This window comes from Papio anubis, chromosome 9 (genome assembly GCF_008728515.1).
Source record: "Papio anubis isolate 15944 chromosome 9, Panubis1.0, whole genome shotgun sequence".
Lineage (NCBI taxonomy): Eukaryota > Metazoa > Chordata > Mammalia > Primates > Cercopithecidae > Papio > Papio anubis.
Window position 1 is genome coordinate 1,205,793 of NC_044984.1, and position 25,786 is coordinate 1,231,578.

Genomic DNA, 25,786 nt, shown 5'->3' on the forward strand with positions numbered 1-25,786 from the left:
AGTGCTGGGATTACAGGCGTGAGCCACCATGCCTGGCCTCAGACTTCTTCAAGTCTAAGGCATTCATTATCAAAAACACAGCAATAGCTGCCAAATTAATAATATACAAGGTGCTCCAGAACTCTCTACTTCTTACTTACACAATGTCTTTAGTTAAATATCAAATTTAGTTTTACTCAGAACAGATCTCTTGATCTGGCCCACCGCTTTCAAAACCTCTTCTTCCCCAGTTTCCCACCCTCAGTAAATGGTACTACCATTCACTCATTGTGCAGGTGATAAATCACCAAGCAATCCTTGATTTTTCTTACTCCCTACATTAAATCTGTTAGTAAGCCCGATCACACCTCAAAAATGTATCTTTAATTCAATGATTCCATTCTGCTCTGTGAACCATTATCCCTTGTTCAAACTACTGCAGCAGTTTTCCAATGGCTATCTGCACACCACCATGCCTGGCTAATTTTTGTATTTTTTGTAGAGACAGGGTTTTGCCATGTTACCCAGGCTGGCCTCAAACTCCTGAGCTCAAGTTATCTGCCCACCTCAGCCCCCCAAAGAGCTGGGAGTACAGGCGTGAGCCACCGTGCCTGGCCTGAACTGAACTCTTAAAGTAGACGTTATCACTCCTTGGTTAAAACCTTCCTGTGTTCTCCCATCATACACAGTAAAACCCAAGCTCCTTCCACAGCTTAGGCTCTGCATCCTCTGGCTTCTTGCCACCGCTGTAACCCCACCACAACCTCCCCTTCCATATATTCCACCTACCAGCTTTGTTGTTGTTAAAACAAGCTAAGCATTTTTCTATGTTCAAAACCTTTGTAGGTGTGATTCTCTGGGCCTCTTCTCCTGGATCATTATATGTCTCTTCCCTGACCATTGTAGCTGAAATGCACTGTTTGTCACATCCAGTGTCTCCATTACATTGCCTGTTTTAATTTTTTTCCTAGGACATGTCACTGTGCTGTGACATCCTTTTTTGTTAGTTTATGTTCCCGCCTCCCTCTTGTAAAAATAAGTTCAATATGTTTGTTGAGGGTGGGGACATTGTATTCTTTTTTTTCTTCCTTAGCTGTATTTAACTCTTGGCAGGCATTCAGTAAATATTTGCTGAATAGATGAACGAAAGCCGGCTGTTTCTGAAAACGCTGACAATTGAGAATGCATGCTAGTTTTAAATTATGGACAAATATGTAGCTTTACATCAGTTGAGAGAAATATGAATATTTATTAGGTTACTGTTACTTTTATTCGTGTTTTTGAGCAATTCTTTCATACTTTGTGATAACAAGTAATTGCTTCCAAATGCAAAAGACTTTTCCAGTGGCCTGCAGAGCCCTTCAGCAGGGATTGGCAAACTTCAGCTCATCGGGCACCTATTTTTGTAAAACCTGCAAGCTAAGAACGGGTTTTACATTTTTCAAGGGTAGCAAAAAAAGAAAAATATGTGAGACAGATTTTACATGATTCACAAAACGTAAACTGTTTGCTCTCTGATCCTTTATAAGGAAAGTTTGCTAACCCTTGTTGGGGGCGGTGGCCCTCGTTACCTGCCTTCCTCATGAGCAGCCTGCCGCTCCCGTCTGCGTCTGCTTCCCCTGGGCCTCGTGCCCATTCGCATTTGCTGTTTCCTTCGTGAGGAACACTCAGGCTCAGTCCCTTACTTCCTTCACATCTTTGCTTAGCTATTGCCTTTGCAGTGGAGCCTTTCCTGAGCACTTATTTAAATTTCAATCCCACCACCCGTTCCGACACACCTCATCTCCTTTCATCTTTTTATTTTTCCGTTTGGGCTTATCACTGTCTGACCTACCATGTATTTTACTCATGTTCTGTTTCTTTCCAGCGGACAGTAAACTCAGTGAGGACTGAGGTTTTTGTCTGTTTTGTTCACGGCCATATTGTCAAAGATAGCACCTGGCCCATAGAAGCTTTTATTAAATATTTGTTGAATTAATGGTCATAGATTAAAGTTATCTTGAGAACTAACCTTAAAAAAAGTCAAAACACTTCAGTAAACATTGATTAATTGCCATAAGACAGTCCTCATCTCAGATCTATGGAGTTGTATAAAATCGGGTCCTTGTCTTCAAAGAAATCAGTGTAGTAGTGAGAATAAGCATAGAAATAAAAGACACTAAATGTAAGATGAGACTAGTTATGCAGTTTCCTTGCTGATTAAAAAAATGTTGAATTGATCATTTAAAATATTTTTGCAGAAGTTAAAAGTGTTTATGTAAAACTCCAAATAATTGACATCTTTTCTCCTTTTAATTATGGCTTACTTTCTTTAGACAGTTAGGGATATGGTTCCATGAAAATAAACCCATATTTAAAATGGCTTTGAAATAGTCAAAATCATTTTAATTAGGTAAATAACAAGTGAAACTATTAGCATTTTATTTTTAGTTTTTTGGTTACTTTTTGGGCAGGTATTTTTTTAAGCTACAATTAGGTATTTAGGTAGTATTGTAAAATTTTATGTCTTAATTTTTATGTTAACTGTGAGTGGAGCTCTTTGGGGGAAGGTAAAATGAGACAGAGGGTGTGTTTGTGTGTGCACATGTGCAATATATATAGTCATGAGTCACTGAACAATGGGGATGATAGGTTCTGAGAAACACATCACTATGTGGTGTCATTGTACAAATATTGTATACTAACCCAAACCCAGATGGTCTAGCCTACTGCACAGCTAGGCTGTAAGGCATAGACTGTTGCTCCTCGGCTATAATCCTGTACAGCGTGTCACTGTACTGAATAGGCCGCGTCACACCGTGCTATTTGTGTATCTAAACATGTAAACACCAGTAACAATACAGTATTATAATCTTATGAGACTGCATTGTATATGCAGTCCATTATTGACCAAAGCATTATCATTATGTGCTGTATGACTGTTATGAGTGTACATATTCCCTGTGTTTTTTTTTTTGGTTTTTTGTTTTCTGTTTTTTGTTTTTGTTTTTTTAGGAGACAGGGTCTTATTCTGTCATCCAGACTGGAGAGCAGTGGCGCGATCTTGGCTCACTGCAACCTCCGTTTCCTGGGTTCAAGCAATTCTTGTGCTTCAGACTCCCGAGTAGCTAAGATTGCAGGTGCCAACTTGCCCAACTAATTTTGGTATTTTTAGTAGGTAACGGGGTTTTGCCATGTTGCCTAGGCTGGTCTCAAACTCCTGACCTTAAGTGATCCACCCATCTTGGCCCCCCAAAGTGCTGAGATTACAGGCGTGAGCCACCACATCTGGCCCATATTCTCTGTATGTAACATTTTATAAATATTATAGATGTTTATATGTAATATGCACAATGCTTCAGCAATGTCATTTTATTTTTAATTATTGTATATTTAAGCCCTAGCTTAAGCTTCTCTTCTTGAGTGAAGACACAAATACCTGAGTGAATTTGATTGATAATATTTTTTTTAATTTGACAATAGAAGCATCCTATTTCTTCTTAAATTTGTGTGGGAGATTTTATGGTATAGTAACATATAGCACTAACTATATGTATCTTTCTTTTTAGTAAAGCAAAACAGCCAGTGGAAATGTAGCCTCTGACAAATGTTGTTACTTTCTTAATAGGAAGGAGTAAGTTAAAGACAGATAATAAAAATTCCTTTCCCAGTTAATTTTGCTGGGTGTTTAAGATATAAGGAAGTTTTTTATTTTAGTGATTCCATTGTTTTAGAACTTCAAACAAACTGTATTTTCCCTCAGAGTTTTGTTTTGGGTGGATTTGTCAGTAGGGTATTATTAGTTTCCTTTTTATGCATTTGTTCAACAAATGTTTAATGAGCACCTATAAACCACAAGGAACCGTGCTAGGAATTGTGAATTTTGAAAATGTATCAGAGAAGGACTTTAACCTCTAGGAAGGCGTGTTCATAAAGTATCGTGAGACAGGTATGTAGACCCCCTCCCCTAATTTAGAGAACAAGTTCACATGTCGTAAGAGAGATTCAGTTAAACTGATATTGGAGTTGGGAGCATTCATAATAGTTGTGATCTAGTAGATTTACCTAAATTTGAGTTTAGATTTTAAGACACAGAGTCTTAGGGCTGCAATAACAAAATAAATATGGGCAAAGCCTGCCTGATATAGTCTGCACTGACTGTTGTTCCTTAACATTGTGCATTTAGTGTGCCTTCATATCCCTTGAGAACCTTGTGAAAGTGCAGATTCTGACTTAATAGGTCGGGTGTCACCCTGAGTTTGGGTGTTTCCAGCAAGCACTAAGGTGATGCTCCTGATGGAAGTCCATGGATCACGCTTTAAATAGCAAGATGGTGGACCACATTGTGTAAAACTTCTGGTGGCAGAGATGAATACAAATTCAGCTACTGTTTTCTTTCCCATCTTTGTTTTCCTCTCTTCTTACGCTTCTGTTTGCTTACATCTGTGTGCTAGTGGAGAGAGTTAAATCTTTTATTCATCATTTCGTTGTTTATTATAATAGTTGGGAGCTTAGCAATTGTGAGTCTAGTTTTAAAGCATTAATTTATTTATGAATTACTCTAATTTCTCCTCTTCCTGCTTGAAAATGGTAAAACATCTACATTCACTTTGAATTAAATTCAGATTAGTTCAGGCAAAACAGCAGTTGAGAGTTTTAACAAATCTACTAAACCATTAAATCCATGGCACCTCACGACAGGAATTTACTAACATCTGGGTTTTCTTGAGAATTTAGATTTAAATCAAACTAGATGTTAATCTATTTATAAGGAAAAAGAAAGAAATTCCTCATTTCACAGGTTCTGTTATGTCTCAGAATGTTTTTTCCTAAATATACATTCCAGAAATAGCCTCCTTCTACTCTTTTAACGTATATTTAGATGATATTCTCTCTTATGTCTTTTCCCAGGGAAACAATATTGAAAAGGATAATAATGAGGCAAGAAAATCATTGTGTGTTTTCATCTTTTCTAGTTAATTCATGAATTCAGAACTATACATGCATTCATAAACACGTGCTTGCACACACACAGACACGCATACACAAGACAAGAAGGTGACGGTAAGAAAGAGATTGATTTAATTCTCTCACAATTTTCTATACTTTTCTTGGTTGCCTGTCATAGATAAAAACATTTTATCTTGATATTTAGTCATCCTTTAGCCTATAGAGTGAAGATGTAGAAATAATACTGGTAAAACTAAAGACAGGAGATTTAAAATATGAAAAGAAAATGGATTAAGAAAAACAAAGACCAAAAAAAGTTCTATATACAAGTACTATTTTGTATACCTAGTCTGATATAAGCAAAGAACCTATTTTGAGATACAACCATATCTCTTTTTAAAAACAATTTTTAAAGAAAAATTTAAAATATTTTATGTCTATAGCAGAAAATTTAGAAACTATAATTTCTCATATAAAAAAACTATAATTTTTTCATATAAAAAATGAAAAAAAAAAAATAGCCTGGGCACTGTAGCTCACTCCTGTGATCCCAGCATTTTCGGAGGCCAAGGCCAGAGGATTGCTTCAGCCCAGGAGTTTGAGACCAGCCTGGGCAACATAGTGAGACCTTGTCTCTACAAAAAATAAAAACAATAACAAAATTGGCCAGGCCTGGTGGCCTGTGTCTGTAGTGCCAGCTACTTGGGAGGCTGACATGGGAAGAGCACTTCAGCCTGGGATGTGAGCTGTGATTGTGCCACGGCAGTTTAGCCTAGGTGAGTGAGTGAGACCTTGGGGGAAAAAAAAAAAAGAAAAGAAAAGAAAAAAATGAATTTTCCTTAGCACCACATCACACTTATTCCAAAATTGACCACATAGTTGGAAGTAAAACACTCCTCAGCAAATGTAAAAGAGCAGAAATTATAACAAACCGTCTCTCAGGCCACAGTGCAATCAAACTAGAACTCAGGACTAAGAAACTCACTCAAAACCGCTCAACTACATGGAAACTGAACAACCTGCTCCTGAATGACTACTGGGTGCATAACGAAATGAAGGCAGAAGTGAAGATGGTCTTTGAAACCAATGAGAACAAAGACACAACATACCAGAATCTCTGGTACACATTTAAAGCAGTGTGTAGGGGAAATTTATAGCATTAAATGCCCATAAGAGAAAGCAGGAAAGATCTAAAATTGACACCCTAACATCACAATTAAAAGAACTAGAGAAGCAAGAGCAAACACATTCAAAAGCTAGCAGAAGGCAAGAAATAACTGAGATCAGAGCAGAACTGAAGGAGATAGAGACAGAAAAACCCCTTCCAAAAAATCAATGAATCCAGGATCTGGTTTTTTGAAAACATCAACAAAATTGATAGACTGCTAGCAAGACTAATAAAGAAGAAAAGAGAGAAGAATCAAATAGACGCAATAAAAAATTAGATAAAGGGGATATCACCACCGATCCCACAGAAATACAAACTGCCATCAGAGATTACTATAAACACCTCTACGCAAATAAACTAGAAAACCTAGAAGAAATGGGTAAATTCCCGGACAAATACACCCTCCCAAGACTAAACCGGGAAGAAGTTGAATCCCTGAATAGACCAATAGCAGGCTCTGAAATTGAGGCAATAATTAATAGCCTACCAACCAACAAAAGTCCAGGACCAGATGGATTCACAGCTGAATTCTACCAGAGGTACAAGGAGGAGCTGGTACCATTCCTTCTGAAACTATTCCAGTCAATAGAAAAAGGGAATCCTCCCAATCTCATTTTAGGAGACCATTATCATCCTGATACCAAAACCTGGCAGAGACACAACAAAAAAAGAGAATTTTAGACCAATATCCCTGATGAACATCGGTGCAAAAATTCTCAATAAAATACCGGCAAACCGAATCCAGCAACACATCAAAAAGCTTATCCACCATGACCAAGTGGGCTTCATCCCTGGGATGCAACGCTGGTTCAACATACTCAAATCAATAAACGTAATGCACCATGTAAACAGAACCAATGACAAAAACCACATGATTATCTCAATAGATGCAGAAAAGGCCTTTGACAAAATTCAGCAGCCCTTCATGCTAAAAACTCTCAATAAATTAGGTATTGATGGGATGTATCTCAAAATAATAAGAGCTATTTATGACAAACCCACAGCCAGTATCATACTGAATGAGCAAAAACTGGAAGCATTCCCTTTGAAAACTGGCACAAGACAGGGATGCCGTCTCTCACCACTCCTATTCAACAGTGATGGAAGTTCTGGCCAGGGCAACCAGGCAGGAGATAGAAATAAAGGGTATTCAGTTAGGAAAAGAGGAAGTCAAATTGTCCCTGTTTGCAGATGACATGATTGTATATTTAGAAAACCCCATCGTCTCAGCCCAAAATCTCCTTAAGCTGATAAGCAACTTCAGCAAAGTCTCAGGATACAAAATCAATGTGCAAAATCACAAGCATTCTTCTACACCAATAACAGACAAACAGAGAGCCAAATCATGAGTGAACTCCCATTCACAATTGCTTCAAAGAGAATACAGCACCTAGGAATCCAACTTACAAGGGTTGTGAAGGACCTCTTCAAGGAGAACTACAAACCACTGCTCAATGAAGTAAGAGGACGCAAACAAAGGGAAGAACATTCCATGCTCATAGATAGAAAGAATCAATATCATGAAAATGGCCATACTGCCCAAGGTAATTTATAGATTCAATGCCATCCCCATTGAGCTACCAATGACTTTCTTCACAGAATTGGAAAAAAAATACTTTAAAATTCATATGGAACCAAAAAAGAACCCACATTGCCAAGACAATCCTAAGTCAAAAGAACAAAGCTGGAGGCATCACGCTACCTGACTTGAAACTATACTACAAGGATACAGTAACCAAAACAGCATGATACTTTTACCAAAACAGAGATATAGACCAATGGAACAGAACAGAGCCCTCAGAAATAATACCACACATCTATAACCATCTGATCTTTGACAAACCTGACAAAAACAAGAAATGGGGAAAGGATTCCCGATTTAATAAATAGTGCTGGGAAAACTGGCTAGCCATATGTAGAAAGCTGAAACTGGATCCCTTCCTTACACCTTATACAAAAATTAATTCAAGATGGATTAAAGACTTAAATGTTAGACCCAAAACCTTAAAAACCCTAGAAGAAAACCTAGGCAGTACCATTCAGGACATAGGCATGGGCAACGACTTCATGTCTAAAACACCAAAAGCAATGGCAACAAAAGCCAAAATTGACAAATGGGATCTCATTAAAGAGCTTCTGCACAGCAAAAGAAGCTACCATCAGAGTGAACAGGCAACCTACAGAATGGGAGAAAATTCTTGCAATCCACCCATCTGACAAAGGGCTAATATCCAGAACCTACAAAGAACTCAAATAAATTTACAAGAACAAAACCCTATCAAAAAGTGGGTGAAGGATATGAGCAGACACATCTCAAAAGAAGACATTTATGCAGCCAACAGACACATGAAAAAATGCTCATCATCACTGGCCGTTAGAGAAATGCAAATCAAAACCACAATGAGATAACATCTCACACCAGTTAGAATGGCGATCATAAAAAGTCAGGAAACAACAGGTGCTGGAGAGGATGTGGAGAAATAGGAACACTTTTACACTGTTGGTGGGACTGTAAACTAGTTCAACCACTGTGGTAGACAGTGTGGCAATTCCTCAAGGATCTAGAACTGGAAATACAATTTGATCCAGCCATCCCATTATTGGGTATATACCCAAAGGATTAGAAATCATGCTGCTGTAAAGACACATGCTCACATATGTTTATTGTGGCACTGTTCACAATAGCAAAGATTTGGAACCAACCCAAATGTCCATCAACGATAGACTGGTTAAAGAAAATGTGGCACATATACACCATGGAATACTATGCAGCCATAAAAAAGGATGAGTTCATGTCCTTTGTAGGGACATGGATGAAGCTGGAAACCATCATTCTCAGCAAACTATCGCAGGGACATAAAACCAAACACCACATGTTCTCACTCATAGGTGGGAGTTGAACAATGAGAACACTTGGACACAGGAAGGGGAGCATCACACACCAGGGCCTGTTGTGGTGTTGGGGGAGTGGGGAGGGATAGCATTAGGAGATATACCTAATGTAAATGACGAGTTGATGGGTGCAGCACACCAACATGACACATGTATACATATGTAACCTGCACATTGTGCACATGTACCCTAGAACTTAAAGTATTGAAAAAAATTAATTTTCAAAAAACAAAAATTTGCTTAATTTTTCCATCTTAAGAATCATCATTATACATGTGTATATACATCCATTTGGGATCATGCTCTGTATTCTTTAGTTAGCATTTTATTGTGTCTTTCTGGAGTTGATGGAGGTAGTCATTAGTATGTCTGTGAGCCCGGTGGAATGCTCACACCTGTAATCTCAGCCACTCAGGAGTCTGAGACGAGGGGATCACGTGGGGCCAGGAGTTTAAGACCAGCCTCGGCAACATAGGAAGGCGTTGTCTCTACAAAAATTAAAAAATTAACTGGGCATGATGGTGTGTGCCTATAGTCCCAGCTACTTGGGAGGCTGAGGCAGGGGGATCACTTGAGCCCAAGAGTTCAAGGCTATAGGGAGCTATGATCACACCACTGTACCACAGCCAGGACAACAAAATGAGGCTGTGTCTCTTAAACAATACACACACACACACACACACACACACACACACAGAGTTATTGATTGGATAGGATGAGGGCAATGAATTTCTTGAATTGGTTTTTTCTGAAACATGACTAAAAACACTATAACCTAGTTTGGTGATTTGTAGGTAAAGTAGGATTTTTAAAATCACTTTTCTATATAATTGTGATGAAAAGTACTGAGGAATGAAATTGGCTTTGATTGGATTAAGTATCTGCTTTCTAACCAAAACATAGTCTAGTAGTTTTAACTCAGTTATTTATTCCATGTGTCATAATGCCCCAAATAACCAGGCCACTGCTACTGGCATTAAGGGTTGCCAGCGCCATGTGGAATAATATACAAATGCAAGGTGAAAGGAATTTCTGCACCATTTAAATTTTTTTCTCTCTCTTAAAGCAGAGCAAAATTTTTGCATCTAGTAAATGAATGTTATGAGAACTTAATTTTGAGAAAAAGCAATTTGATTCATAAAAACAGAATTTTGCTCCATTTCTTTGTCTTTTCTAATGCCAGGAGCCAGTCTGCTTATGATTGATATCAGGTTGTTAGCATGAGAAATAAAAAATTATAGAGTAAGGAGCGTAAATATAAACATTGTTTTTCTTTTTATTTTCTCTAGTGATAGCTGATTTTATTATATTGTCTGTGGCTGAATTCTTCTGTAGATATTGAAGATGGCCAAAAGTGGAGATCCGAAATGTGACTTCTTAGTGTGCATTTTCAATGGAGAATGAATTTTTATCTTATCACTTGTGTCATTAATTCATGATTTTATCTTTAATAATTTTTCCCAGCTTTATTGAATTATAAATTGTAGTGTGCATTTGAGTAAGGTGTACAACGTGATTTGATACATGTATACATTGTGAAGGATTACTGCAATCAAGCTAATTAACACATCCATCACCTCACATAGTTAGACTTTTTTTGTTTGTCATTAGAACCCTTAAGACCTGCTCTTAGCAAATTTCAAGTGTACTGTACCGTATTATTAATTATAGACTACCATGCTACACACTGAATCTTCAGAACTTACTCATCTTATGTAACTGAAGGTTTGCGCCTTTTGACAAACACCTTCCATTATCTCCCCCTTTCCCAGCCCTCTAGAAACCACCGTTCTACTCTGTGTGAGTTCTGTGAGTTTGACGTTTTTAGGTTCATTCATGTCACAAGTGGCAGCATTTCCCTTTTATTGTTTCAAAACAGTCTCACTTTGTCACCCAGGCTGGAGTGCAGCTGCGCAATCTCGGCTCACTGCAACCTCTGCCTCCCGAGCTCAAGCAATTTTTGTGCCTCAACTCTTGAGTAGCTGGGATTGCTGGTGTGTACCACCACGCCCGGCTAATTTTCCTATTTTTAGTAGAGATGCGGTTTCGCCATGTTGGCCAGGCTGGCCTCAAACTTCTGGCCTCAAGTGATCCACCCGCCTCGGCCTCCCAAAGTGCTGCGATCACAGGCATGAGCCACTGTGCCTGGCCTCCTTTTTGTTTTATGGCTGATAAATATTCCATTTGATTATATATGCCACATTTTCTTTATCCATTCATCCGATGCAAACTTACGTTGTTTTCACAGTTTGGCTATCGTGACTAATACTGCAGTGATCATGGGAGTGCTGATGTCTTTCTTGAGATCCTGATTTCAGTGTTTTTGATATGTAGCAGAAGTGACATTCCTGAGTCACACGGTAGTTCTGTTTTTAATGTTTAGAGGAACCTTCTTACTGTTTTCCATAATGGCTGTACCAGTTTACATTCCCACCAATAGTGTATCAGGATTCTCTTTTCTCCACATCCTTGCCAATACTTGTTATCTTTTGTCTTTTTCAATTGGTGTGCCATTTAGTTCTTTTTCTTGCCTAATTGACTAGGACTTGGAACATTCTGTTAAAGAGAGGTGGTGAGAGTGGACTCCCTTTTCTTGTTCCTGATGTTAGGGGAAAAGCTTTGAACTTTTCACCATTAGGTATATTGGCTGTGGACTGATCGTATATGGCCTTTATTGTTGTGTTGAGGTACATTCCTCCTTTACCTAATTTATTGAGAGTCTTTGTCATGAAAGGATATTTAATTTTGTCAAATACTTTTTCAGATGATTGTGTGATTTTTATCCTTCATTCTGTTAGTTTGGTATATGACATTTATTAATTTGTATATTTTGAACTATCCTTGCAAATACCACTTGATTATAGTGAATGATCCTTTTAATGTGCTGTTGAATTCAGTTTCCTAGTATTTTGATGAAACTTTTGCATCTAGTTTCATCGGGAATATTGACCTGTAATTTTCTTTTCTTATAGTATCCTTATCTGGCCTTGGTATAAGGGCAATACTGGGCTTTTAAAATGAGTTTGGAAGTGTTCCTGCCTCTTTAATTCTTTGGATGAATTTGAGAAGAATTGATACTAATTTGTGCTCAGGTGTTTGGTGGAAATCACCCCTGAAGCCATCTGGTCCTCAGCTTTTCTTTGTTGGGAGGTTTTTGACTACGCTTTAGTCTTCTTTCTGGTTTTTGGTCTGTTCAGCTATTAACATTTCTTCACTTGTCCAGGTACAGTGGCTTATACCTGTAATCCCAGCACTTTGGGAAGCCAAGGTGGGAAGACCACTTGAGGCAGGAGTTGGAGACTGGACTGGGCAACATAGCAAGACCTTGTCTCTACAAAAAATAAAAAATTAACTGGTTGCAGTGGTGCATGCCTGTAGTTGTAGCAACTTGAGAGACTGAGGCGGGAGGATCCCTTGACCCCGGAATTTTGATGAGCTATGATGGTGCCACTGTGCTCCAGCCTAGACAACAAAGCAAGACTGAATCTCTTTTAAAAAAGTCTTGATTTTTTGTTTGTTTGTTTTAGTGTTTCAGTCTTGTTAGGGTACATGTTTCTAGAAATTTATCTATTTCTTCTTGGTTATCCAAGTTGTTGGTGTATTAATTTTCATAATATTCTCCTTGTATTCCTGTGGATCAGTTGTAATGTCTTCTCTTTCACGTCTGATTTTCTTTATTTGAATTCTCTTTCTTAGTTATTCTAGCTCGAAGCTTGTCAGTTTTGATTATCTTTTGACAAACAACTATTATGTTGATTTTTAAAAATTTTCTTTCTGGTCTCTCATTTATTTCTTCTCTTTATTATTTCCTTCCTTTAGCTAACTTTGGGCTTAGTTTGTTCTTTTTTCTATTTTTTTGAGGTGTAAAGTTAGGTTGTTTGAGATCTTTTTTTTCTTAAAGTTTATTGCCATAAACTTGTCTCTTTGAACTACTTTGCTGTATTCTATAGGTTTTAGAATGTTGTGTTTTCATTTTATTTGCCTGAAGATACTTTTTGACTCTCTTTTTTTTTTTGAGTTGGACTCTCACTCTGTCGCCCAGGCTAGAGTGCAATGGCACAGTCTTGGCTCACTGCAACCTCTGCCTCCCAGGTTCAAGCGATTCTCCTGCCTCAGCCTCCTGAATAGCTGGAATTACAGGCATATGCTACCACACCCGGCTAATTCTTAGTATAGATGGGGTTTCACCATGTTGGCCAGGCTGGTCTCCAACCCCTGACCTCAAGTGATCCGCCCATCTCGATCTCCCAAAGTGCTGGGATTATAGGCGTGAGCCACTGCACCCGGCCTGACTTTCTCCTTTTGATTTCTTCTTTGACCCATTGGTTTGTCTAGAGTATATTGTTTACTTTCCATGTATTTGTGAATTTTTAAATTTCTCTCCTATTATTGATTTCTAATTTTATACTATTGTAGTTGGAAAACATACTTGATAGGATGTTAACATAGTTGGATTTAACACTTAATTTTGTGGCCTGACATATGATGTATTCTGGGGAATGCTGTGTGTGTGCTTGAGAAGGATATATCTTCTGCTGCTGTTGGATGGATGTTTCATGGAGTCTGTTACTTGCTCTGTAACTCTTATTCAGGTCTGACGTTTTCTTACTGATAGACTGTTTGACCTATCCATTGTTAGAAGTGGGGTAGTAAAGTCCTCTCTTGTTATTGTATTGCTGTCTGTTTCTCCCTTCAGTTCTGTTAGTATTTGCTTTATATTTTTAGGTGCTCTAAGGTGGGGTGCAAATATACTAATACATTTACAACTGTAATATTCTCTTGATGAATTGACCCGTTTATTGCTGTCTGATAACCTTCTTTGTCTCTTGAGACTGAAAGTATATTGTGTCTGATATAAGTAAGCCCATTTCTATTCTTTTTTGATTACCATTTCCATGGAATATCTTTTTCTATCCTTTTATTTTCAGCCTGTGTGTGTCCTTACAGCTACAGTGAGTCTCTTGTAGGCAACATATTGTTGGATGCTTAAAAAAAATCTGTTAGTCACTCTCTATCTTTTGATTGGAGAATTTAATCCATTTAAAGTAATTATTGATAGTTAAGGCCATTTTGTTGTTCTCTGTTTTGTAGGTCCTTTGTTCCTTTCTCTCTTGCCGCCTTCCTTTGTGATTTGATGATTTTTTTTTTGTAATGGTATGATTAATTCCTTTCTATCTTTTATATGTTACTGGAGGTTAGTTTTCTTTGTGGTTACCATGAGGGTTACATAAGACATCTTATAACAGGCTGTTTTAAGGTTATAATAACTATAATTACCTACAAAAATTCTACAATTTTACTTCTCCCTCTTTCACAGTTTATGCTATTGATGTCACACTTTACATCTTTTTATTTTTGTGTATCCATTGACAAATTATTATAACTATAGTTATTTTTATAATTTTGTCTTTTAACTTTTATACTAGTTAAAATTGATTTATGTACCTCGATAACAGTATTACAGTATTCTGAATTTGACTGTATATTTATTTTTACCAGTGAGTTTTATACTTTAATGTGTTTTCATGTTTTTATTTACTATCCTTTAGTTTCAACTCAAAGAACTCCCTTTAGCATTTCTTATAAGGCGGGTCTAGTGCGATGAACTCCCTCAGTTTTTGTCTGTCTGGAAATATCTTTATCTCATCTTTTTTTCTGAAGGACAACTTTTGTGTTTTTTTTTTTCCATCTAATGGCACCTCTGACTCCTTGACATTGTGTTATTTGTTTCTTAGAGAAGTAAAGCAATTTTTTTTTCTTTTGAGATGGAGTCTCGCTCTGTTGCCCAGGCAGGAGTGCAGTGGCATGTTCTCGGCTCACTGCAATCTCTGCCTCCTGTATTCCAGCGATTCTCCTGCCTCAGCCTCCCCAGTAGCTGGGACTACAGGTGCGTGCCACCACGCCCGGCTAATTTTTTGTAGTTTAGTAGAGATGGGGTTTCACTGTGTTAGCCAGGATGATCTCGATATCCTGACCTTGTGATCCACCCACTTCGGCCTCCTAAAGTGCTGGGATTACAGGCGTGGGCCACTGTGCCCAGCAACAACTTTCTTATGTATAATATTCTTGGCCGGCAATTTTTTATCTATTAGCACTTTGACTATATCATCTCATTCCCTCCTGATCTGCAAGGTTTCGGCTGAGAAATGCACTGATTGCCTTATTGATAGTGGTAATGGTGGTGTGTGTGTGTTGGGGTTTCCTTGTATTATATAGGTTGCTTTTCTCCTGCTGCTTTCAAAGTTTCCTCTTTGCCTTTGATTTTTTAGAATTCAATTTAATGTGTTTCAGTGTAATTTTCTTTGACTTGAGCTTTTGAGCTTCATGAATCTAGATGTTCATATTTCTTTCAAGATTTGAAAAGTTCTCAAGCAACAAACATTCATTTAAGTAAGTTAGATATTTCTTCTATTCTCCTTTTGGGACCTTGATAATGCACATATTCATTCATTTGATGCTGCATCATAGTTTCTGTATGCTTTTGTCATTTTTAATTCATTTTTCTCTTTAGTTTCTCTGACTGGATAATTTTAAACAATGTGTGTTTGAGTTCACTGATGCTTTCTTCTGCATAACTGGGTTTCCTATTGAAGCTATTAATTTTTTTTTCAGTTGTCAGTGTATTCTTCAGTTTCAGGATTTCTGTTTGGTTCTTTAGAGTTTCTATTCCTTTATTAACTATTTGTTTTGTTCATGTTATTATTTTCCTGATTTTTGTTGAGTTTCCTGATTTCTGTTTCTGGGTTCTCGTGAATCTCATTGAGCTTCTTTAGGATGATAATCTTTAATTCTGTCAGTCATTTCATGAATCTCCATTCCTTTGTGATCAGTCATAAGGGCTTTATTGGTTTACTTCGGTGATGTATTATATAACTGTAAACCAAATACATAGAAAACTGAAAAAAAATCTGTAGAAAAATAATTAGAATTAGCAAGAGCATTTAACAGGTTTTCTAGATATAATACCCATATATGGGAATCATGTTCCTATTTATATGCCAGCAAAAAGCCACTAGAAAATGTAATTTTAAAAAGTTATTGGCCGGGCGTGGTGGCTCAAGCCTGTAATCCCAGCAGTTTGGGAGGCCGAGACGGGCGGATCACAAGGTCAGGAGATCAAGACCATCCTGGCTAACCCGGTGAAACCCCGTCTCTACTAAAAAATACAAAAAACTAGCCGGGCATGGTGGTGGCGCCTGTAGTCCCAGTTACTCGGAAGGCTGAAGCAGAAGAATGGTGTAAACCCGGGAGGCGGAGCTTGCAGTGAGCCGAGATCTGGCCACTGCATTCCAGCCTGGGCGACAGAGCAAGACTCCGTCTCAAAAAAAAAAAAAAAAAAAAAGTTATTAAAATGATTTATTCAGGAAAAGTTCACTAGTGCATCGAGTCATTAGGTGGAAGGTTGAGAAAAGGTGAACTCTACACACAGGAGAGACTAAACTGTCACTGCCTTGACGCACTGGTTAATCTTAGCCTCTTTAAAAGTGAGAAAACCAAGGACCAGGCACAGTGGCTTATGCCTGTAATCCCAGCACTTTGGGAGGCCAAGGCGGGTGGGTCACTTGAGGCCAGGAGTTTGAGACCAGCTTGGCCCACATGGTGAAACCCCTTCTCTACTAAAAATACAAAAATTAGCCAGGCGTGGTGTTGCACGTCTATAATCCCAGCTACTTGGGAGGCCGAAGCACCAGAATGGCTTGAACCCGAGAGGTGGAGGTTGCAGTGAGCCAACACTACACCATTGCACTCCAGCCTGGGCAACAGAGTGAGACCCTGTCTCAGAAAAAAAAAAAAAAAAAGGGTAGAAAACCAGACATTATATTATATGCTCTCAGATGTGAGGCAATGTCAGTTACACAACATCATTAATTATTATTTTTACCTAAAAATGAAAATTGAATACATTCAAGTCTGTAAAGCTAATATTCAGTATCAGCACAAACAAAAAGCAAGAGATATAGAGAAACAAGTTGAATTTTATCATGAAGAAGCAAACATACAATCCAGAATGTGAATCATTGTATGGAATAATGGATTTCCTTTAAAAAAAAATCACTGGCATTCAAAAAGGGTACATTGGAGGAGGCAAGAGACTTTTCTCTAGATTAGTAGGGGATGAAAGGATCTAACAAATAAGTACAGAGTATGGGCACTTTTGTATTTTGATTCAAATAAAGTAGCTGTAAAAAATAAACTTTGATACGAATGGGGAAATTTGAATATGGACTATATTGATATCGAGAAATTAGTTAATTTTGTTACAATTTACATTGTTGAGAAGTGCTCTTTTTTGGAGATGCATAAGGAAGCATGTATAAGGGTGTAATGACATGATGTGTGGAATTTTAAATGATGGCAAAACGTATAATGTACATAGGAATAAAATATATACACATCTTTCATGGAGGAAAATATAACGCTTTGTTAGAAGCCTTTTAAGGAGACCTAAAGAAATAGATAAACACACTGACAAGTTTTCAATTTAACAGTAATGCAAAAGTGATACACATTCAGTAAAACCATACTTTGAATTTTGATCTTTTTCTGTGGTATGTAGTATGATACTGTCTTGTGATGCTGGGCAGTGGCAGTGAGCCACAGATCCCAGTTAGTCACACAACCAGAGAGTAAACAACTGATATTTTCCAGATTAGGTGTTTTAAATGCATTTTGGACTTAGGATATTTTCAACTTATGGTGGGTTTATTGGGATATAGCCAATGGTAAGTTGAGGAGCATCTGTAGTATGTTAATGAATTGAAAGATCCAAAAGCATGAATTTTTTCCCAAACTGATATTGCTTCAGTGTAATTGGAATGAAAATCCCAGAGGCTGCTGTTGGGTTTTTTGTTGCTGTGGTTGGTTGGTTGGTTTGGTTGGTTGGTTTGGTGGAACTTGACTGGCTAGTTCTGAAATTTCTATGAGAAGCGTAAAGTGCCAAGAATAGTCAAGACAGGTTTGAAGAAGAAAAAGGTAGGGAGCCTTGCCTTACTAATTACTTCTTGTAAAGGTATAGTAATTAAGGTGGTATAGATCTGGCACAGAAATATACAAACATAGCCACAAAACAGGTACACATGTATATAGAAACTTTGTACATGCCAGAAGTGGCAATGCATGTAAATATTCCTGGGAAAATTCATTCTGAATACTTATAAAAAAAGAAATTTTATTCTTATCTTATACCAGACCCCTCAAAATAGAAGTATGTTCTTACCTCATAATATATACAACATTGGTTTCAGATGGATTAATGACTACAACGTGAAAGACAAAGTTAACGTCGTTTTAGGGGAATATCTTTATGAACTTGGGATGGACAAGATTTTGTGGAAATGTCACAAAGTTGTATATTATAAAGGGGAAGATTGATACATTTGAAACAATTAAAAATTTTAAGCTGGACATGGTGACTCATGTCTGTAATCCCAGCACTCGGAGGTGGAAGCCAGTGGATTGCTTGAGTCCAGGAGTTCAAGACCAGCATAGGCAACATAGTGAAACCTCGTGTCTACTAAAAATTAGTGGGGTGTGGTGGCACGTGCCTGTAATTCCAGCTATTCAGGAGGCTGAGGTGGGAGAATCACCTGAGCCTGGGAGGTCAAGGCTGCAGTGAGCTGAGATTGTGCCACTGCACACTAGCCTTAGCGACTGAGTGAGATCCCATCTCAAAAAAAAAAAAAAAAAAAAATGGAATTCTATCAATGAAAAGATGTAAAGATATCATAGACTAGAAGAAAATACTTATATAACATATAACGGACGGATAAAGTATTGTTATCTATAATGTATAAAGAATACCTACAAGTCGTTAAGAAAAAGATACCTTAATTTTAAAAATGTACAAAAGACACAAATAGCTATTTCATAAAAGTGGAAACGGGAATGACCAAAAACTGTATGATAAGATATTCAGCCAAGGTGGTTAAATGCATTTGACATGCATTTTAAAACTATAATGAGGTACTATTTTTTTTTTTTGTACCCGATTGGAAACATTTAGAAAGTACCATGTGTTAATGGATGTGAAGAGGTATAATGGCCACTGTTAAGCACAGCTAGGAAGAGTATAAATTAATATAGCTTCTTAGAAAATAAAATAAGGTGTACCTACTGTGTTTCCTAGCAATTTAGTTCCTAGGCCTATACCTTAGAGATCTCCTTGCCCAGGTAAATCAGAGTACACCTAGCAGCATTATTTAAAATAGCAAGAAAATGGAAATAACCCGATTGTGATCTTCAGGGGAGTGGATTAAAATAATTGCCATGTATTATTTCACACCTCAGTGAAAATGAAGAGGATTAAAAGATACATTACACTCTGAATGGTCTAAGTCTCGAAACCTATTGAAAGGGAATAATACTGAATATCATTCTGTACTAAAAAGAAAAAGGAATAAGTATTTATCTTTATAAAGCTCAAACACATGTAAGCTATAAATGAACAGCTCATATATATATATGTAGCAAAACAATAATAAAAGCAAGGGGATTTTAAACATAAATGTCGAGATATAGGTTGTTCTTATTAATGGAGGATAGACCAATAGTAGAGAGAGGCACAACAGGGAGCTTCAGAAGTGAATATAATGTTCCATTTCTTAAGCTAGGTTTCTAGATTTTTATGTCGTTATTTTCATCTACATCTACATTATATACAGTGTATTGCATGTTTGAAATGTTTAATAATGGTAACATTAGAGTTGTTTTACAAAACTTTCTTTTTCTATCAGCCATTCTAACATTAATAATGGTAACATTAGAGTTGTTTTACAAAACTTTCTTTTTCTATCAGCCATTCTAACATTTCCGTGCATCGATGTCAGGAGACTGCTTCCCTGTTTCCAAAATCTCTGACTTGGTTTCTTTTTAGTCATTTCAGATTATCCCATGCCTTTCTTTTGTTTTATGATTTCATTGTTCTTCATAGAGTACATGCTGAAATACATGTTCTTTATGGGAAAACTTATTTTTGAAAACAAATGTGCTACCATTGACAGTAAAGAATTTGGAATTGTGGAAAAATTTTACAGTATATATTTATTTGTTGGTTTTCAACGACTCCTTATTGTCACTGGTGTAAGTCTCTAAATAAACATATTGTTTCTATGCATGCATATGCAAAGCTTGATTCTTCTCCTTCTGTCATTAGGCAAGTGAAAGACCAGAATAAGAAGGTAGCAAATCTGAAGCACAAGGAACAGGTGGAAAAAAAGAAGAGTGCACAAATGCTGGAGGAGGCTCGGCGACGGGAGGACAACCTCAACGACAGCTCTCAGCAGCTCCAGGTTAGAACACAAGGAGAACCGGAAAGGATGGGATGAAGAGATTTGATCCATAATCGCATGTTGTTTTCCTCTTCATCTTTATCCTCCTCTTTTTTCTCTTTCTAACCCTGCTTGCTGCCTTCCTCTCAGACCAACTGTTTAGCAATGAAGGAATGGCTTTAAATAGAAAATGCAAGTTTTATTCCACAGCTTTATGAGGACACCTCAGCATAGGAGAAAGTTCATCTTGCTTCAAGCTGATGACACGTAATTGGTAAGTTCAATGACAGTTTAATGAGTGGGTTATATTAGGCTTCAGGGTTGTCAGTGTACTTCTCTGCCAGTTCCATCCATTACAATGGATTGCTAATCTTAGTTTGTGTCTTTCTTCCTTTTTTCCATTCTTCCTCTTTTCCTTCTAACCTCCCTCTATCTTTCCTTCCTTTCCTCTTTTTAAATATTCAATTTAGCAAGAATATTTTACAGTCATACAGAATGTGACATATAAACTGTATTTTTTCACTTCAGTGGAGTGATCATTGATGCCTAAACCTGATTATTCACAGATTAAGTAAACCAGGCTCAATAACAGCAGTAGCAGCTACCGTATCATAAGTGCCAGTTAGGTCCTCAGTATTTGAAAGTAGGCTCTGGTCATTGGTTTTGTTCTAACCTTCACGGTAATCCAAGTGGCGCAGGTGGTATTGTATACATTTTGCACCGGGGAAAATAGATTGAGAGACATTGCGTTACGTACATAAACGCACACAACTTCCGAATGGCTCAGCCATGATTTTAACTGGGACTCCCTGAATCTGTGGACTGTCCTCTTTGTCTTGATCATAATGCTTCAGAATGAAGGTTTAGATTATAGGGAAGAATACCGTAAACGCGCTGGAGTCTCTGAAACTCATGCTGAGTCTAAGCCACTGCCAGATGGTTTTTCTCTAGTTAACAGTTTCTGATTGGGTCTGATACTGTGTATGTGCCACAATTACAATCTTTACTGGAGAGATTCGGAGGAGTTACTATGCAGAAGCCATTTTGAAGCTTTATAACAAATTGATTTAACATGTGAAGAAGAGTCTACTTTTTACTTATTTTTCTCATTCCTCTTTTATGTAACTTTTACTGATTATATTTATAGAAAAAGTCTAAAATTTCCTCAAATGCACCAAATTTTGAAAAAAGCAGCACGCCAGTTTTTCCTCATCCTTGCCAATAAGTTAATATTGGCAGTTTTCTCCTCTTTCTGTTATTCCTCCTTTTTTTTGTTAACAAAATACAAATCTGATGAGTGAAAAATATTTCATTTTGTGTTAATTTACATTTCTCTGATTACCAGTGACATTGTTTTTTCAAGTGTTGAATTTTCTTTTGTTTGTTAATGTAATTTAAATCTCTCTTCCATTGTTAGCTTTTCCTCCCATAAATGTTCTGCTTAGTTCATCCCCATTTTGAGAGTATGTATTTACACATAAATACTTGTAAGTTGTTCTGTGCTTTCGTATTTTTACCTTTACTTTTTAATTCATTTTATGGTATTTGTGTGGTGAGGATATTTTTTCTTTATTGCTAACAACTTCACTAGAATGTTTATAGGGAATTATTTCATTGCTCACAAACTTGAATTGATGTCTTTATATTTTATGAAATTGATGATTAGTCTGTTTCTAGGATTTCAGTTTAACCTTCGTTCTTGAACTATGGCCACATTGTTGTTTAATTGTAGAAAATATTTATTTTATGATAAGGCAAGCCCCTCTTTATGTTAATGCCTTAACTGTTTCATTACATTCCCCTCTCATCATCTAATGTTTTCTGTTAGCAATCTGTCTTTATGAACCAAAAATACTCTTCTAATCTTCTGTCAGTTGTTTTAACACCAAAGGTGCTTTCATATGTAATCTCTTATTTCCTTTTTATATAAACTAAAAGATAAATAAAATAGATTATATTATTTGTATTTTACATATAAGGAAAACTAATTTAGAGTGGATGACTGACTTCCCCAAATTGTCTAAGTAAATGATAAGTATCAAAGTTACAAAAAAGATAACTGATGGCCATGTGCAAGTTACACAGAGATGTAATTCATTCAAATACTGTGAAAAGAGCACTGGACTACAAGTTAGGATACTTAGGATCTGATCTCAGTTCTTTTACTAACTACTCAGTTACTTAAGTATATTTCTGTTTATTTATTTATTTACTTATTTTACAGACAGTCTCACTCTGTCACCTAGGCTGGAGGGCAGTTGTGTGATCCTCGTGTCTCAGCCTGCCGAGTAGCTGGGACTGCAGACCTGTAATTTTTAAATTTTTTGTAGAGACCAGGTCTCACTATGTTGCCTTAGGCTGTTCTCCAACTCCTGGCTCCACACAAACCTCCTGCGTCAGCCTCCCAAAGTGCTAGGATTATAGACGTGAGCCACAGTGCCTGGCCCCGTTAATCATATTTAGAGATCACAATCTGGGTATTAGGGGTACTCCCTACCACTGGATTGTCATTTACAACAACGTAATTAAGAAATACAGCCGGGCATTGTGGCTTATGCTAATCCTAGCGACTCGGGAGGTGAGGGACGGAGGATCACTTGAGACTAGGAGTTCAAGACCAACCTGAGCAACATAGTGAGACCCTGTCTCTAAAAAAATTTAAGAAATTAGCCTGGCAGGATGGTGTACCTGTACGGTCCCAGCTACTTTAGAGGCTGAGGCTGGAGAATTGCTTTATCCGAGGAGTTCAGGGTTGCAGTGGCTATGATTGTGCCACTGTACTCCAGCATATGTGACAGGACAAAACCCTGTCTCTGAAATAAATTAAACAAAAATAAAAGAAGTTAGGAATTCTTGGAGAAATTACTCATTCCAGGATTAGAGCAAGAAATGTACGGGATAAACCTAAATTAGTAGTTCTCAAACGTGTGTGCATTGGAGTTCCATGGAGGGCTGTTACAGATTGCTGTCTCCTATCCCTAGGGGTTTTGATTCAGTAAGTTTGGGGAAAGCCCCGGGAATTTGCATTTCTAATAAGTTCCTGGGTGACGATAACATTCCTGGACGAGGAACCACATTTTGAAAAATCACTGCCCTATAGCATCATGTGATACGAAAAATTGAGAACCTGTCAAAGACTGTTGGGGTCATGTAAGGATGGACACAGGAGCAAGAATGAAGGGGCTTTCATTGGCCTAGGACAGACAGCTGGAGCATAAGAAAGACTGATGAGTAAGTTGTTTAAAACAAAGTATTTTTAAATCTGGCAACTTCATGATGAGACTCTAAAAGTACTTTGGAGATTGCTGGGGCACCAGTGCCCTAACACTGGGATTTGCTTTTTAAAATTCCAGTGGTAGTAGGGGAAGTGTTGGCCATTTTTTGATAGGTTAGTGAAGCTGAGTGACGGTGACATGGGGTTTATGATATTATCTTCCCTATACTTTTGCATGTTTGAAATTGTCCCTAATAAAATGCTGAAAAAGAAAGATATCACTTAACCACTTGAAACTTTCATATCTCTAAAATGAGTCTTAAGAGAGATAAGACTTCACTCCTTAGACTTTAGTGTGCCTTTCAGTTCTGAACTAGCTTTTTAACCATATTTACATAGCCCTGGAATGGAGCCTTTGACTCTGGCTTCATTTCTTAGCCAAACTCCTTATTTGTGTTTTCCCTTTACTTGAGAAATATTTCCTATATTTTCCAAGTAACTTCTTTTTTCATCTCTTTGCTTGAATTTCATGGAGTTGGTTTCTTCTGTTTTTAAACTGAAGGTCATATACCTTGGCTTTTGTTTAAAAATTATAACTTTTAATTAACGTACTAGAAAAATAATTAATCCATAATATTTATTGTTTACATCCCGCTACATTTTCTTTTAAACTTTAATTTTACTTACTTGTAATACTAATACATATATACACTCTTTTGTATTTTGCTTTTTAAAAACTTTTTATCGTTTAAGCATTTCCGTGAGTTACATGTTTTATATTGATGCTTGTACTTACTATTCTCAGCTGACTCCAGAGTTCAGTAGCTTTACACACGTTCCTCTTTTTCTGGACATTACCTAATTTTCTGTTTTCACCGAGCAAATTTGTACAGATGAATTGTACCCAATTTGGTGATTTCCGTTGGTGATTTCTCAGAGCAAACTTAAAGTATATGAAGTGTTGTAGCTTTTCTTAAATTTCTGTTACCAAAGATGAGCTAATTTAGAGAACCCGCAGCAGTTTGCAGGCATTCTGTTTTCCCCGTAGCCACTTCGGTTCTATTTAATTTTCTGCTCGTTTTACACATATATAATGGCGCCTTCAAGTTGTCATATTTCATTTCTTCAGTGACACTGTCCGTTTTTCACATGTAATGATTTATTATCTGAAATTTCCGTGTCACATTTTAATTACATTTGCTACCTATCATGAAGATCTTTGCATATCACCTACTTTGGATTGCTATGTTATAAATGACATTGAGGAATGATGATTGTTGCGTATTTTTTCTCTTTCAGTCATCTTTCTTTTGAAATTTATTAGATTGTGTTGTTTAAACCTCTTTTCAAAAAAAATCTTTTAAATTGCTTACCTTGTCCTTTCTAGGCTGTTTTTTCACTTAATCTCCCATTTGCAACACAGTTAAACTTATTAGTTTCTTTGAGTTCTTTAGCTGTGTGTATGTGTTTGTTTCTTGTAAGTGTTCATTGCTTTAGTGCATGTGGAGTTTATTTTATATATCTTATAAAACATAAATTTAAAGTACTCTTTCTTTACCCTGATACCCAGTTCTCCTGGTAGCACGTAGTAAATAGTTATTCTTTAAAAAATTTTTTTAAATCTACTTAATCATATGCTAGATAATCACATAGAAGTTTCCATTTCATTCTAGATTCATTGTTTTGTCTTTAATCCAATTTTTTTTTTTTTTAAACGGAGTCTCTTTTGCCCTGTCCCCAAGCCTGGAGTGCAGTGGTGTGATCTCAGCTCGCTGCAGCCTTCACCTCCTGGGTTCAAGTGATTCTTCTGCCTCAGCCTCCCAAGAAGCTGGGATTACACACCTGGCTAATTTTTTTGTATTTTTAGTAGAGATGGGGTTTCACCATGTTGACCAGGCTGGTCTTGAACTCCTGACCTCAGGTCATCCACCAGCCTTGGCCTCCCAAAGTGCTGGGATTACAGGCGTGGGCCCAGCCTTTCTGCATTTCTTTTGCACTTTGTTTACAAAGTCAGTAGGTCATCTTCAACATCATTAACTTTATCTCCAAACTTTTTTTCTAGGTAAATTTACCAGTTTTTTCAACAAGCTTTGAAATACCATTTGAGTCTCTTTAGTTTGTTAAAATAACTTAAAGAATATTATCACTTGTAATTTATTCAGTCATCTGCAGCCAGGAACTAAATTCATTCCTTTTTTTATTCCTATCTATGTTTATTATTTATCATGTTAAAGATTTAAGGAATATAAAATATTTTCTAAAGAAAGCTAATATCCAGATTACAACCAAATTATTAAAGATTTCTGGTAAATCATAGAGAAGAAAAGAGTAAATGAA

General features: G+C 37.0%; 1 protein-coding gene across 16 annotated transcripts in view; it reads left to right on the plus strand.

Annotated features, from left to right (window-relative positions):
- The window catches only part of ERC1 (ELKS/RAB6-interacting/CAST family member 1), a 535,673-nt gene that overhangs the window by 216,697 nt on the left and 293,190 nt on the right, over positions 1-25,786 (plus strand). For all 16 annotated transcript variants that reach the window (XM_009217664.4, XM_017945570.3, XM_017945565.3 and 13 more), the window contains one exon: positions 20,121-20,256. In XM_009217664.4, the coding sequence (XP_009215928.2) occupies positions 20,121-20,256 (136 nt within the window). The remainder of the gene's footprint in view (positions 1-20,120; positions 20,257-25,786) is intronic.